The sequence below is a fragment of the Anabas testudineus genome, chromosome 3 (genome assembly GCF_900324465.2).
Source record: "Anabas testudineus chromosome 3, fAnaTes1.2, whole genome shotgun sequence".
Lineage (NCBI taxonomy): Eukaryota > Metazoa > Chordata > Actinopteri > Anabantiformes > Anabantidae > Anabas > Anabas testudineus.
The window spans coordinates 15630833-15647669 of NC_046612.1; the positions used below are offsets into that span (position 1 = coordinate 15630833).

A 16837-nucleotide genomic window follows, 5' to 3' on the forward strand; every position below is an offset into this window, starting at 1 on the left:
ATGTAATACAGGAGGTGATATCACAAAATAAAACAAAATCAGCATTTTCTCAAATAGTTCCAGCAGCAGCATCGTGATAGTGGTGCGGATGTATGTCACATGAATGTTTTTCCCTCTAGATGCTGCCAATAATCTGTCTTTTTTAATGGTAAAACCAACCGCTTTCCCCTCTCACGGAAACGCACAATGTAGGGTAAAGGTTTTTGGCTGTGTATTAACTGTATTTTGTTTGTCCTTTCTATTGCCCTCATCGAGAGCATAATCAGTGACCTGAATGAACTGGCAATGTGTAACCAGAAGTGAAACTGTGGCACTGTACTTTGGCAGGGTTATGTAACCGACATCCGTTGGCACTTTCCAATACAGTGTGGAGTTGTGGGCCCTCGTGACATTTGAGACTCAAAGCCTCAAAGTGTTTATTTAACCTTATTCATAATCTTGAGAAACTAAAGAAAAACAAAGCAAAACAAAAAAAAAAAATGTTGTTTAGCAGACCATCACGGAACCCAAGTTGTTTGAAAGAGCCACCGCACCAGTCAAAATACCATCAGCACAAACAATCCCTACGTCTCTGTTCCTCATAAACACCAACAAGCAGCTCCTTTCTTGAAACTACTCATTATGAGAGGCCACTGGCTGCGCGGATAATTCGCAGCAGATCTCGAACCCTTGTAAAGCAAACACAGAGGGAAACTTTGTAATTGTGAAGCACGTGGCAATCCAGTGTGCACCCTCGTGGTTGTGGGTGTGCTAAATGCCACAGAGTCTGGATTCCTGCAACATGCAGCTCCGTGGGGATCCCTAGCAACATAAGGAATCATTTCATCATTAACTACTACCTGAGCTGCAGCTATTTAACCCGATCTCAACACTGGGTTGATCATTTCTGTCATAAGAAACATACTCTTGCAACAACGCTGTATTTAAAACACAAACTCTTTATTTGAGAAGTCACACCACACTCCGTTGAGAATGTTGTCACACAGATTAGTGTTTAAGTCCACGAATGCTGCCTGCAGTCTTATCCGTCAAAGTGTTGAACCTCCCCGCATGTCAGGTAAACAAGAATAGATATCTGCTGCTCTATTTCAAACCTTTATATAAACAATAAATGCATATTAAGGTGTTCTGCAATAACGATAATGGCACTCACAGTATTTACGTATGTCTAATAATACACTGTACATTTTACAAGATTATACTGTCTGTGCACTACAGCACAGTAAAAGCCTCGCATTTGAAACCATGTCACAACCTTTAGCACTGGAACAGTAAAGAATTGTGCAAAGTATGCCAGCCTAAAATGTAATGCAAAAATACAACAAGTATGTAAACATTCTTTGGTAGTCTTAAAAAAAAAACCAAAACATTCATGTATAGTGTCAGAAAAGAGCAAAAATAAGTTGCTCACGTTAGCTTTCAACCAGGTGGCTACATGACATCCACACTATCAACATGCTTCACTGTGCTATGGAGAGTTTTTAAAATTAAATCTGGACTAATACACTGTACAGTGTGTCCCAAAATCTTATTTAATCCTCAAGTGAATCGGCCAAACCTCACATGCCTAACACAGTCACAGAGTATTGAATGAAGTTTGGAAAACTTTTTATAGTGTTCACAGGTATATTCAATGCCATACATCAGGAAACAAGGCATTCCTTGTTATATCACTGACAAGAATGAAACTAAACATTTTAATCGTAATATAATTGTATTTTATATAATTGTACTCTGTACTCAGTTACATTTAGTACAGTGATGTACCTATCACTGTCTTTGAATAGTTTGTAACTCTGACTATCACAATGGTCTGTGATGTTGGGGCGGCATCACATATCATCATGATAGAGATGCGCAGGACAAATATGAATCTTGGTGTCACGCGAGGATCTGACTTGTCTAAAGGGTCAGCTCACCCAAATTCCCATTAAACGTATCGACTCAACCCTCACTTCCTGTGAGAATCGTACAGGCCCAGGTTTCAAGATATGTCTGAGATTTCCGTCCCAATGAGACAGAGGTAAATGGGAAATCGCATCTATCACAACATGAAACATTAATAATTTAAAAGAATAACAACATGTGTTGATAGCAGGTGGATCTTGACTTAGGAAAGATTTTTTACACTTTCCATGGGGACTATTTCTTCAATATTTTGTAGTTTCAGTAAAAACTGTGAAAATAAATAAATAAATAAACAAAAACCCCAAAAAGTAACCGTGGCATGAGCAAGAATTTGGGCTTCCTCCTAAATCAGCCTTCTTAGTAACTGATCTTTAGAGTTTCTATTTGTGATTTGGGCATTTCCACACACTCTTCCTGAGATATTTTAGTCTGAGTTGTACACACAGCATACTGGCTGCAGAGGCCAGCCTCTGTTCAGTTTCACTTTCTTGGCTGACTGCATGACATCTGCTACCAGAATTTGCTGATATTTAGTGGAATCCATTTTTCCCGGTATCCTGTTTCCTTTGCCACAGGCCGCCACACAACCCAAAGGAATAATATTTCCACCCTTGTGATTAATGGTGGGCGCGGAGACTGGCCGGGGGGTTACAAAGTTATGAATGTAGTGGGGTGTCTCCTTATCATTAATAATGTCTGTTTGGTGCAGGGGATGTGTACTTTGTTGTAATTTAGGTGATCTGACCCTTTAAGCTTTGGTTTCATGTCCCTGATATGAATTTGCACCCCTGCCTCTGCCCCATGTTGACACTCCACTTTATAACTAAAAACTTAAAATAGGACAACACTTTATTTTACAGATCTCTAAGTTGATTCCCAAATCTCCTAAAAAAGTTCCTGGAATAACCAAATGGTCTGGTGCCCTACTAATTACATGTGAAACAGAGTGATCAGCTGGTACCATAATAATACTTTATAAATAATAAAAAGAATAATTGTAATTAATGGCCTACGACACGATATGGCTCATTCCAGGAGTCTTTCAGGAGATGATAAGTGGATAACGACCTGTAAAACAAAGTGTCCAGGCCTGCTGGGCTCAGATCTTCATGTACTCATTCTTCAGTCTGCTCAGTCTCGTCCCGTGGCTGCGGATGATCAGAGACAGGAGCTCATGTTTGTCCTTCAGCCCCAGAGAAATGTCCAGTGTCTCCTTCAGGACGTCCCGTGTGTGGACTACCATGGTGAGAAAGTCGTCGCTGAGCCGGTGCTCCTCCTTCAGCTCGCTCTCCTGGCTCTGCTTGAATTTCACCTCCAGCTCCAGCAGCGATTTCTCCGAGTTTGTGAACGCCTCACTTATCTGAACCGTCTCCCTGCGTAAATACTTTCCGTAGCTGTCCTCTCCGTCCAGGTCGTACGAGATGCTTTTCCCGATCCCCTCCAGCACCCTGGCCGAGTCCTCGATCTGCCTCTTGATGATGGTGAAATCGTCCCGTATCACGGCGTCCTGGTCCTCGTCGAGACCGCACTTACGCTCGTCGGTCATTTTAAAAAGCATCTGGCATTTCTCCGGGTCGTCGTTGTCCTCGTAGTCTCCATCCGGCACGAAATAATGATGAAAAGTGCCATTAGACATCTCCGGATGTAAAGGTCCGGTGAAAAAGGCTCCACACGCCGGCATGGATAACATCCCGGCGCACAGGAGCAAGTGAAGCAAAGTCATGGTGCCAACAAAAAACAACAACAACAACAAAAAACAAACAAACACAAATGACAAATATCAGAGTTAGTTTGAGATCAGGTGTCAGCTCGGTGTGTTATTCAGCTGGACACACAAACATTTCAGTCAGGTTTAAACCTCCAAACTGCGCAAGCTTTGTTGTCCGCGTCCTCCCCAAAGTCCGCAAAGTGTCCAGACAGATGAAGTATTGTAAAAAAAAAAATAAAATAAAATAAAGAGATTCACATCTCTTTCTTTATTTGAGCCTCCCAGCTTCCATCAGTGCCGGTGGTGAGCAGGAAAGAAATGTATGAAAGTTTGTCTCGGTTGTACTCCCTCGGTGCCTCAAACGCAACATCTGGATGCCTCAAGTGCCGCGCTTCGGTCTTGGCTAATAATACCTCGGTGCTCCTCTCAAATTACAGTCCCTCCGTCACTGAAAAGGCTGCATTCAGTGCGGACCAGGCTACCAACAGGACCACGCTGTTAAAGCCTCGCTGAAACCAGGAGGGACCAAGTTTGTGTTAATTCACTTAAGCGTGACGAGTTGGCGCAGAGCTCCAGCTGAAATACACAACAAGCGACCACACGGCCTGTATGAAACCTGAACTGCACTCCAACCTAACAGCCATCTAATTATAACCCAGTAGCCTAGAAAAGTTACATACATTTTATATGAGGTGGTCAGATGAGGGGCTACCTTACCTGGAAATCATCATTATCATTATAAAAATAATAATGTGACAAATTGAAACATGCCTAAGAATAAAATTAGAAATAAGCGTATCAGCTTTTTTCAAGTTTTATTTCAAAAACAACATAGAAACATCATTATCTATTGCCAGGACCACACTACACACAACTTGCACTATTTGAATTCAAAAGGTGTAAAAACATGTTCGCTGAGCTTCCTCCAACAGAGTGACCACCTGTTTTTTTAGTCACCTCCTGGCATCAAATGACAGAGGTAGTTGAGCTCAAAGGAAATAATAAAAAAAAAAAAAACATGTGATGGCACCTGTTGGATAATGAGAGCAGAAAAGCTTAGTTAAAGCTTAAAAAAAAGAGAAAAGACACAAAACTGTGAGTGTAATAGTGCTAAATGTTGATCCAAGAAATGCCTTTCAGATTCAGCGATCGTGCTTTTCCTAAGATTAAATTACGCACACAGAAGCAATGCCCCAGGGAAAGCTTTATTTTGTTTATTAAATGTGAACTTGTTTTTCAAGAGCTAACATGCTCAGCGTGATCTAACTGGCTGCACATCGCTCCTGTGGAAACAGCTGATGTCAGTCATACCATCGCCTATCTAGAGAGTCCTGCTCTCATTTTTCCACTACATAAGTGATTATTCAGGGTTATTATTCTTTTATTCAGAGCCTGCAGTGTGCATCAGTCTGGTTCATAAGGCACAGGATGGTTCACTGCTCATGTCTAACCTCACAGAATATGATGTTGTCCAAGACACCCTTGTCTCAAAGTCATTGTTGCACTCAGGAAAACTTATAAGAAGCATTTCTACACCCCAATAGTAATAATATGCTTGGACATGTGTGCATCTCCACATTTAATGGGAACCTGGAGCTCTAAATCCACTAAAGATGAAATGCATTGTGTCCAGAGTGGCAGCCTGGAGAAGCGTAACAGTGTCTGCCCTGTGACATTAGTCTGCAGAAGGAATTTCAATGTGGTGTCAGACAAGAAAGAAAATGGAAAATGAAGTCATGTTATGGGTTTAGGGTGTGTCACCGGGCCTTGATTTGAAGTCTTTGTGGCATGCTTACATTTACATTAAATCATTTTGAAGAGGAGAAGAGCTCCACCTACTCACATAGGACAATCTCATAAAAAAAGCCCAGCAAGGAGCCGTTGGCGACCTTGCTCCTCCTGCACTAAACCCAGAATGCAAAACACAGAAATCCAGACATTTTGTTCCTCAGTCTTTTGCTTTGTGAGCTGCTGAAATATCTATTTGTGTTCTCTGGCTAGAAAATCTAAACCGAACTTAACAATACTATGTAATTTTGACAATTAATTATGATAAAGTGCCGCCAACTTTTAGCTAAATTGATTGTAGATTGAAGTTAGGATTAGAGCTTGGCAAACCTCTGTGTCCCAATTGAGGTCAACAAAGAGTAAAGTTAGCAATCAGGTCCAGAATGCTTCCTGAGACTGTAGAAAATGGCAAATTCATTGTAAATCACTGAACTGTGTGATGTTATCAGAAACTTTGTTACTGGGTTACGTTACAGTTTTTCATCACTGCTTTGATAGATGTGTCAAAAAGCAGCACAAGGAGGCTGATTAGTCTTAATGAAAGTAAGGTTCAGAACATAAGTCAGCAGTCAGCAAAGGGAAATACGTCCCAAAGAAACAGGCAGACAGAGTTCAGAACAGAGAACAAACGGGAACAGATGACTGAAGCACAATCAGGCACAATTACTTTGAACAATCTGTCAGGACTAAGAGCTAATGTTGGTCAGCAGGTTCTCTACATACAGTGTAGTGTCTGATTAGTGCAAAGAAAGGCCAGGTGAGCTGTCAGGTGACGGCCAGGTGACTGGGGAGTGGTGGGAACCACTGTGGACTGGACAGGCAGAAAATGACAGGGTCTGAGAAAACAAGCATGTTAGACCAGCAGGCATGGATAATTTCAATGTGCAACAGCCTTGTCATTGTGGAGGCCTTCATTTTGTGTCCTTCTGTGAGCATAAACATTTTGTCCAGAATAGGTACACTTCAGAAATAGATGCACAGCAGTGCAACTAAAAGCCTCTAAAAGTGCCAGTGTGTATTAGGAAAAGTTGACTTCAGTAAAAAATCTGTATCCAATGCTACAAGAACATTCTGCCACACTCACTCAGTCGCATCCAATTAGACATAACTGAAACTCTCCTATGAAAATGTTTTTGGCTGCAGTTTGTCTCACTGAGCTTTGAATGCTCTCCCAGGCCCTGGCTCAGTCTGCAGCGCAGCCCCATCAAGCCAAAGAAACGATGACCCAGCAGACCCTGTGACTACAGGATGGTGGCAGTGACATCATGCATCATTTGGACCTTTTAAGGCTCTTTTTGTGCGGCAGCGGCTCGGGCCCAGTTTTATGTAACACAAAGAGAAATTCCAATATTCATTCTTATCCTTTTTCATTATCAGTCGTTTCTTCCAGTCAGGGATCCTATTGTAGTTCCAGGCAGATTGTGGGCCAAGCAGTGTTTAGATAACACATCAGGGAGACATCCAGTGCTGAAGATGCATGGCCTTGTCAAAAACAAACAAACACAAAAAAAAAACAACAAAGCCAAAAGTCCTTTGTGTCTGTAAAGTCGATGGTCCTATCTTTTATTGTGTGTGGGTATTATACTGTCTCTCTGCCCTGGAAAGACAGAGCTAACGCACAAATGTGATGCTCTCTCTTCTTACAGCTGCACAGAAACTCTGGACCCTCTCCAACTTCCACACCAAGCTTATGTAAGCGCAATATGCAAAACACATCTTTATTCCCATATGAACAGATGTGCTGACATGAGAAGAAGAATGGTCTTTGATTCCTCAAGGTTTTTTAAGGACTACCCAGATGCAGGTGGGTGTTTCTGACAGGCGGTAGTCTGCTGCACATGCTGCAGAGCAAGTACAGCATTAAGTCATGTACCTGTTCAGCTAACTAGACAGACGAGTAGACATAGACTCGCACTCGGATCCTGACTGAAATATTTCAACAACTATGGGAAGAAATGCCAGCAGATTATGTACAGGCATGTATAGTGTCTAATGATTGTAATTGTAATAGTTCCTCATTTTTATTTTCCATGAGCAAATTAATATTTTATTTATGTTATGAAATGTCTCAACATCTATAAAACATATTTATATGATAAGCTTTCATGATCAAGAAAAAGCTATGTTAACATCTAAGACTGAATAATAATATTAAAAATAAAATGGTACAGCAAATCTAATTTAAAAAAGTATCCCACTCTGCCCATATTCACACTAATACATTTGATTTCAAATACCCGTAGAGGTATTTGGATATCTGGCAGACTTGGCATATTATAGTGCTAGTTGGCAAATGTTAGCATGACTCCAGATGGTTACACAATAAACATTATGGCCACATAATCAATCGTGCAGGTATAAACAGGCCTGTGTACAGTATTGCACATTCATTCTTTTATCACTATTAATATATCTTTGTTTTATCTGTGTGCATTTCACATCCCTTAGTGTCATATTAGCACATTTTTTTTAACATTTTGTTGTGTGAATAAATCGTATTATTACATCCCAACCCCCAGTGTGCTGCATTAGAGTTTGATCACACATCATTTATGTTGGTTTTTTGTATTTTCTGCTTTCACTTCTCACAACAGTAATATCTTTTTCTGCGGTAACTGCCTGTGTGTGTGTTATGTTTACTTCCTAATTTATTCCATCCATATTTATTCTGTCTTCCTTCCTTCCCTCTCTTCTCCGGCTCCAGCAACAGGCTCCCAGTCTGCCCCCAGCTCTAATGAAGTTATTTCTTTTCAGCTTGAGATAATGGCCCAAGAACAAATCCATTTGTCTGCACACTCAATGTCCGTGTCATTACAAAAGACATTTCGGGGTGGCTGGTAATTCATTTTCACTTGGGAAAATACTGTATATGAGCCTCATCTGACGTTCTGTCCTGAAGTGCTAATGTGGATCCACTTTTAAACTCTGATGTTTATAAGCCCTTTCCAGACTGCGGATGTTTATTGTAAGATTCATTGAACTGTATGATAAATTTAGCGAGTCTGTGTTTCGAAACATAAATTACTGGCTCCGAGAGATGTGCGAGATTAAAATAAGATGTGTCATTTTGATTTGTCAATTAATTTGAAGGCAGTATTATTAATTATCATGGTATGTGATCGGTAATTGTCCCTGACAGCTGGAAAGGAAGTTCTCCTTGCTCACTTGCCAGTGTCGTGTGTTTTTTAAAGTATTATCCAGTTAAAGTTTTCTATAGATTTCCTTCAGTTCCACTTGTTGCTATTCAGTAAATGTCTTCTTAAATGTTGGCTGGTGATGTAGCAAATATTTAGATATGCCTCTATGAAGTTGTTTTCCTAGACATAGACCATCAACCATGCTGTTTAGAGGTTAAGAATAAAATCACTTGAGAAAATGATGACACATATTTATTTGGAAATTTGTCTAACATCCTGAGGTCATGTTGACCTAAAATGTTTCATAATAGTAACATACTTTTTTGAGTCCCTTGGGGAAATTGTGGTTGGACAGCTGCCAGATGATGCATATCGTTTCCACTATGGATTTTAAGTGTGTTGTCCAAGAACACCAAGACAAGTAGCCAGGAAGAACCAGGAACTGACCCACTAGCCCTGGGGTTTGTAGACAACTGCTCTAATAACTGAGCAGCTGAGCTGCTGCTGCCTCAGGTGAACATTTGTCCAAAATGTTCTTCATGGTGTAACATTTGAGGCATTTTGTGAACCCACACCTGAAAACAGTATTTTATATTGCTATTCACAGACATTTTTCTCGATGTCAGATATTTGGAATTTTATTTGAAATGTCAAAAAACATGACAGCCTATGGGTGCTATTGAATTATTTTGCCTGGAAATTTCCAAGTTCTTGTCTGTTTGAAATAATGGTCTTCTTCCCTACGGCCACTGGCAGGCTCCAGCTGTTTCTTTTCAGGCTAGCTCATATCCTTTGACTCACTGTGTAAAGTAAAGACAGCTCTGACTAATAGACAGTAAAGCACGGACTTGTATTGGCACTGTGTCCATGCACATGTGTGGGTTGATTGATCTATGAGAAACAGGGAATACTTCACAAACAGTGAACCTCATGTGAACTTGTTTTTCATGCCAGAGAAAAAGACTGGATTTAGGACAGTGGGTGTTTCATCATTAGTTCTGAAGAGACCAATAAGAAATTAAGTGCATTCAGATTTCTAAAATTTCAGAGAAAATTAAAGTTTCTTTCAACAAGTGCAAAATAACAATCACTGGCAAATACTTAGATGCAAAGAAAAAAAATAAGTTACCATTAAATTTCCACGAAAAACAATTATTTTGATTGATATGCTCTTGAGAAGCAATGAATTCAGATTAAAGACAAAAATGGACATTGTGTTCTTTAAACATGGATGAAATCAGCCACATAACTGTAGCAAGCTGGCAGAGACGCTACATCCAGCAGTTAGTTAGCTTAGGCTGGCTCTGACCAAAAGTGTCATGTTGTGTCTTATCAGTATCAGGCTACAACACAGACTTTACAAACCTCAAGTGAAAACTAAAACATGGTTTGACACACATACAGACGTTGAGAAAATTATTAGTAACCTTACTTCAATGAAAAAAAAAAAAAACCATGGCCTAAACAACAATTATGGTACACTTAACTTAATATGTTGTTGGACAACCTTTTGAGACAATCACTGCATTTAAGCGATTTCTGTACTGTAACTCTCAATGAGACTTCTGCACCTGTCAACAGGTATTTTGGTGTTTTAGATGTGTGTTACCTTGATGGACTTGAGATTTCATTGTACTCTGCACAGATTTAAGACACTTTGTGCCAGATGCAGCAAAGCAGCCCCAGAACATAACTGAACCTCCTCCATATTTCACAGTTCCTTTGTATAGTTAATTGTTGTGTCTGTGAACATAGAGCTGATGTGGTCTGACAAAAAGTTTCATTTTTCTCTTATCTATCAAAGGACTTTCTCCCAGAATCAGAATTATGATTTCATTTCAACAGTGGAGTCCTCTTCAGTTGTCCACTTTGGCCCAAACAGTGACTGATGGTGCGTCCTCTGACACTGATGTAGCCTGACCTTGGAGTTCACCTCTAATCTCATTGAAAGTTGTTCTGGGCTCTTTAGTTACCATTCCTATTATCTGTCTCTTCAATTTGTCATGCATTTTCCTCTTGCCATTACATCCAGGGAGGTTGGCTACAGTCTTGTGGACATTAAACTTCTGAAAACAAATGTGCACAGGATCATCAAGCTGCTTTGAGGTGGTCTTATAGCCTTTACCTTTAACACATTTGTCCAATTTTTCTTTATAATCTTCTACGACAACTCTTTCTTTAGTTTTCTGTGTGGTACACACCATGATACACAACAGCACAGTGACCACTTCTCACCCTTTAAATTAGCAGACTGACTAATGCATGTTTGAAGACACCTGTGATGCTAATTACAGGACACTTTAATTTAACACATCCCTATGGTCAAATTATGTTTTCTAGGGGTACCATCCTTTCAGAAATGAATACATTTGTATTGATTATTATTACTTTTTTCAAGTAGTTTCAAGTTATTTCAGTGACCAATGTTTTTTTCTTTCTTTAATGGAAGAGTACCAGCTGTTTTCTCCACATCTCTTAATGTCTTTTTATCTATCTATATCTAAGTAGTTGCAAGTTACCATTCGTGTAATGACAACTTTGACTCTGTTATTTGTAAAGAGTAATTGAGCCATGGAATGTTAATTAGTGAGCAGAGGTGCCTTTAAAAGGATTTTATTGCAGATGGACAGAGTCAAGCTGCTTCCTGTCTTTGCACTAAGCTAACTGGCTGCTGGCCAAAGCCTTACAATTAATGGGCAAACAGGGAGAATAGCATCAATCTTCTCATTTATTTCACCACAAGAATCCAAATAACAATAATTTGCATAAAACTTCAACTTTTTCTTTAATTTCCCATTATCACTTTAAGGCAGATTCAGTTTCACAGTGTGATACTACAATGATGTATTTCTAAAGGGGGCATGAATTGCTTTGACATGAGTTTGACAATCAAGTGTCTACACAGCTGACACTGGTGATAAATGATGCCGTGCTTTAACAACCATGAAACCTCAATCTCAATTATCAGGCCTTTATAGGATGATATGATTCATTTTTTGCACTTATTCCATATTTGGATTCCTGAACAAAACCAATTTAAGGGCAATTACAAAGCATAACACATAATTTGCACCTTATCTCCAGTTACACTAACTTACAATTATTACAAAATAATTAATTTGATTTGCATTTTCATTACATCTCAATCCATGCAGAGCAGCAGTTTTATCTGTGTGTGACAGTGGATTGTTTTCCTTTGGATGTAACACAAAAAACATTTTGCACCAAAATTAAGTGGGATACAAACTGAATGGAAACTGGCTGCTGGCTGATATCTTCAATAGTTCTCAACATATTGCTCCATAAATGTAAGAAGACAACTGCATTTTACAAATACAGATCTACTGAATTGGCAATTGGAAGAAACATTTACCATTTATGAGCAAAACACCCCTTTATTAAGAAATTTTGAAAGTTGGCCTCAGTCAAAGTATTCCTGCGTCATTGGTCTTGCTCTGAATGATCAGAGACACGACACACTTTGAACTCTTTCTAATGATGACTTCAACAATGTAACTATACAATTTCCGCTACAAAAGACACAACGAGAGACCTTTGCTGAGACTTTGTATGATGGAACCTTTGAAGTTAAATTGTTAGCAGCTTTGAGATAAATCCCTAGTAGCTAAATTGAAGCCTTAATTTTAATAGAAAAAGTTTGTGTGCACAAGGATTCTTATAGCAAATATAATTCAAACCATGTTTTTATTTCCAAAAACAGATGAAAGGCAAGGTAAGGTAGAATACAGCATACTCTAAAGGGAGTAAAATGTACCATTAATGATAGAAACAACAACTTTTTTCTTAAGCATAGATGAGAACTGAAATTTCCTCTTTCAGTCTCCAACTTTGCAGCCTATAACATCAAGAGACCCATAATCATAAAATCACTATGCCTTACATATGCAGTCAGGGGCGGTGTCATTCGGTACATGTCTCATTCAGTAGATAATGACTTCAGGGACTCTGGAGGCATAACTAAGAAACGACTTCATTCAAAACACAGGAAATCTGGAAAAATAAACATACACAACAGCCTGCGTATTCTGCACAACTCACTTTGATGATGCAGTTCTGATGAAAACTGAGCCAAATTTGCTGATTGTGGCTTTGTGTTCACCAGAGGAACTGGCAAGGATGAAACTTTGCAGAAGGGAAAAAGACAAGATGATTGGGTAAATTCAAACAGTGTGCATTTGTGAATTTACACAATAACACAATTAAATGGTTTTGAAGTGACTTGACGGAGCTGTGTGAATAATCTGCCCGTAAGAGAGGGTTAAAGACATTTTCTTCAATATGTTCTACCACAAAATTACTTTCAGACTGAGCATCTCAAGGGACTGCATGAGAAAGTAAAGGTAGAAAAGGCAAATTCCTTCAGATGGAGCTATTCTCAGTGTGCTGCATGATGTTAAGGTTCATTCCTTAAAATATATGTTCAATATATAATTCATCCATCCATTAGTTGCATGGAAACAAAATTGCAATTGCAGGAAGGAAAGAGGGTAATTTTTGTGAATAGTCAGCCTTGGCACTAGCTGCAGGCAGGACTATAGTAGGTGTATGTGCCAAAATAGCTGTGGGGTTAATCTTTGCAGTGATTCTACAGTCGTAGAAGTATTAGAGCTGCCTTATCGCTGAAGGTGTGTGTGTGTGTGTGAAAACAGAGAATAAAGAAAAAGAAACTATGAGAATAATCCAACACAAGATAAGTAAATACCAGGTTTTCCAACCATGACCTGTGTTGTGTTGCACTGAGTGGGAGTTTGCAGTAGCAAAGGCCACAGCGCTTGAAGTACTGCCTGTTTCAATTTGGGAGAGTTGTGTCATCATTTAAACAATGGCCAAGTTTGGACTGTTTGTTTCAAGAGGCTTGGAAGACACAGTGCTGATGGCACAAATTCATTTTATTCAAAAAAAAAAAAAAAAAAAAGGAGCTCTATGTGCTTACAGTATGAAGCAGAACATGACAAGAGAAGCAGTGATTCAGAATGAATTTTTCTTTGTCACACACACACACACACTCGTGCGCACACACATGCGTATTAGTATTAGTCATATTATGACTAATACTCGAGCATCGTGGCAAACAATTAAGATTAATCCGAAGCGTGGGGCAGATGGGCATTTTTCACAATACATTAGGTGAAAATGAAGATGTGAGTCAGAATGTGCAACACACACAGTTTGAAGGGGAACAATGGAATAAAACAGTGTTTATCTGAAAGATGATTCATTTAACCGCAGTGAATCAGTTTGGCAGTGTGTTGGGAGGATTGATACAAACCATATAATCACTTGGACTCAAGCAGGAGCGACTCAAACACCACGTTGCATTGAGGGGTTATGTGTAAATCGCAGGCTGTGACAGGGACTGGCGTGAAAAATCTTCAGCGCTATAGAATGCCCAGACTGGAAAACCAAATCTAAGTCTGACTGCTATTATCATGGCCTGGCGTTAAAAAAAAAAAAAACAACAACACACGGATGCTGACAAATCAGATTCAAACTGCTCTCTTAGATGGTTAAAAACCGATTCACATCAAAAGTTGCGGTGTTTCTCACTTTAGCCTGAGAATTCACGATGTTCTTAGTACTACTTGTGACATGTTTTGAGGTCAAGTCAGAGTGCAATTAGAGAGCGGTGGACTACAGCATGACTGCATATCACCCTCCTCTGTCATTGCTTATTCTGCTTGATGTGACAGAGGAGTTAAGCACCGTAACTAAACACTGTGGCCTCCAGTGCAGGAGGACACATCTGTATTCTTCATCTAGCCTGCAGCTTGCTCTTTTGGTTGTATTTGTTAGCACACTGTGCACATTCATGCTGTTACTACAGCAACCATTGCCTATTGAAGTTAATGCTACCTCAACCAAGAAAATGGACACAGTCAGTTACATATACCAGCATGCTCTGAACGTTAGATTTGATCTTTGGAAAATGAGATTTACCATGTGAACATGCACAGAAATGCTATGGGAATAAGGAGGCTCACTACCCGAGAAGAAAACAAGAACTACATTTTTCATTACTCATTTATAAAAAACAGTTTTGTTCAAACCAACTTGCTGTTAGCAGCAAAAGTACAATTTAAAATAGTTGAAACATTTAAATGAGAAGTTTAAGACAGCTTTCATCGCTTTGTGTTAAGTGCAGAGCTATTAGCCTGGAGAGGAGACTGGAAGCGGGGAAAACAGGCTGGCTCAGTGCAAAGTTCAAAAATACGCCCGGCAGCTTTTCTAAATCCCACTGATTAACTTGCTCTAGCTTTCCTGTTTAACACATACATAAAAGTAAATATCATTCATAACTCAAAGCAACGACTAATTTTGATGGACTGCAAATGACATTTATTCTTATATTTAAATGTAGGAATCTGTCTGTTTGAGCACAGACAAAAACAAGTTTTTTTTTTTTAGCATAGATCTCTGTCAACCTTCCCCAGAACATCTCCTTTAATTAAGATGTTAAAACGTGAAACATGTTTTGAATGAACGTGTGAATGAATTTGCATGTTAAAATGGAAACGAAACCACAAATTAGTCTAAACGACGGCGCGGTGGCTCACCGTTCATCATTTTATAGTTTATAGTAACTTGGTTCCAGGTTTATTTCAACAGTGAATGTCCCTCCCACAAGTCTTCAACACTGAACACAGGAACGTTTGTTAGACAGACAGTTCATTTCTGACACCAAAGCCAAACTGCAACAGATCCATAAGACCTGAGTGTGGTCATTCATTCCCATCTGCGCCCGTGTTTCTTAAGACAACAGCTCACCTGGTGGTTTCTATAGCAGGGTCTAAGCCGAACGATGTTTGGTTGGTCCTTCTCACTCTCTTGAACCATGCCTCAGCTCAGAGAGGGATTTTTTTCTGCTGTGCTTGAACAGAGGTTGTACCTGACCTTGTCCTTCTCGTTTCAGGCGGTGACCCTGTGAAGCGGTGTTCCAGTTGACCTTTTATGGACAATGTACTGCTGTGCTCTAGGGTCACAAAGCCACCAGGTGCTTAACTGCAAGCCTGGGGCTCTGCAGATGGCTGTGTATTATTCTATATATTCTATAGGTACATTATTCATTATTGCTTCCTAATGGGACAGCTATTAAACTGACATTTCAATCTCAACTTTTAAACTAAACAGGGATAAGCAATCCTCTGAAAAAATAGAAATCTTTATGTCTACGTCTTCCATAACAACTAGACAAACTCCACCTGCTGGTGGAGATTACATCATATGCTCGAAAACGCCAAAGCCATTAAATGCACGTTGTGTTAACACTCTTCTCGTAGCCAGTAGTGTTGTCATGAATAATACTGCCTGACTGTTCCTTGCTCTGGGCCTCTGAGGAACATAAACACCTCCGACATGATGAGAATATCATCGTGATTAGCTAAACCTCTTATCTTGTAGTTTCTCAATGGGCAGTGTCAGCAATGCACCTGGAAAGTTCTGGCACAGACTCTGTCTCTAAAACCGTGTGCTTGTGGTGAAACGCTCACAGCTAGGAAAAAAGTAAATCTGGCCCACAGGTAACATCAATAATATGTCAGAAAATATAATTTTTAGGGTTAGGTTTGAGGAGTTCTTACCTGATAGTGCCTAAAGCAATTTAAAAAACTGTGTAGCTACAAAATAGTGATAATGTTTGCACACTGCTAAGTATTGAGAGAGACAGTGGGGTCATTTATTAGCTTAACTTTTATTTTCTTCAATGCTGAGTGACCAGTGACCAGTAATGAATGACATTATTGAACATTTTAGCGTCAGGTAAGCCATGTGTACCTCTGTTTCACTACTGAAGTAGGTCCCAAAGATTGACAACATTAATAACATTATTCCTCCCCTTTGAATGGCTGAAAAATGGGATCAATTGTTGCCAAATAAAACATCACTGTAGATAGTGTCAAAGGGCTCATTGTTTAGCCAGTATTAATAGAAGGTAGTCAAGACAAGGTCAACTCAAAGTCAAGTGCCGAAAGTCCTTAATGAAATCGTGGCTGCCCTTTAATGACGTTTAGGCTTTTATTGCTGTTGGGCTCAGCAGCATGTAATTACACTGTGAGCCTCGGGAAAGGTCACAGATGGTGGGAGTGAGGGACGAAAGATGTGAAGAGCTAAAACTGAAGCATCACATCTCTGTCTACTAAATTTCTAAAAAAAAATAATAATAATAAAAAATCCTCGGAGACCACACTTACATCTTTTATTTGCTTATTAAGATGATTAAATGAGTGACTTCAGCAAATAACTTGCGAACTATTCTTTGTCTCCTTCCTGTTATTGTCTA

General features: G+C 39.5%; 1 protein-coding gene across 1 annotated transcript; it reads right to left on the reverse strand.

Moving 5' to 3' along the window:
* Positions 1 to 920: 920 nt before the first annotated feature.
* Positions 921 to 4068, reverse strand: fibinb (fin bud initiation factor b). Its single transcript, XM_026377572.2, has one exon. It carries the CDS (start codon positions 3629 to 3631, stop codon positions 3008 to 3010), a length of 624 nt encoding a protein of 207 aa, XP_026233357.1. The 5' UTR covers positions 3632 to 4068; the 3' UTR covers positions 921 to 3007.
* Positions 4069 to 16837: the final 12769 nt, after the last annotated feature.

Coding starts and splice junctions, on each gene's coding strand:
- fibinb (XM_026377572.2), bottom strand. CDS start 3,631: ATGACTTTGCTTCACTTGCTCCTGTGCGCCGGGATGTTATCCATGCCG.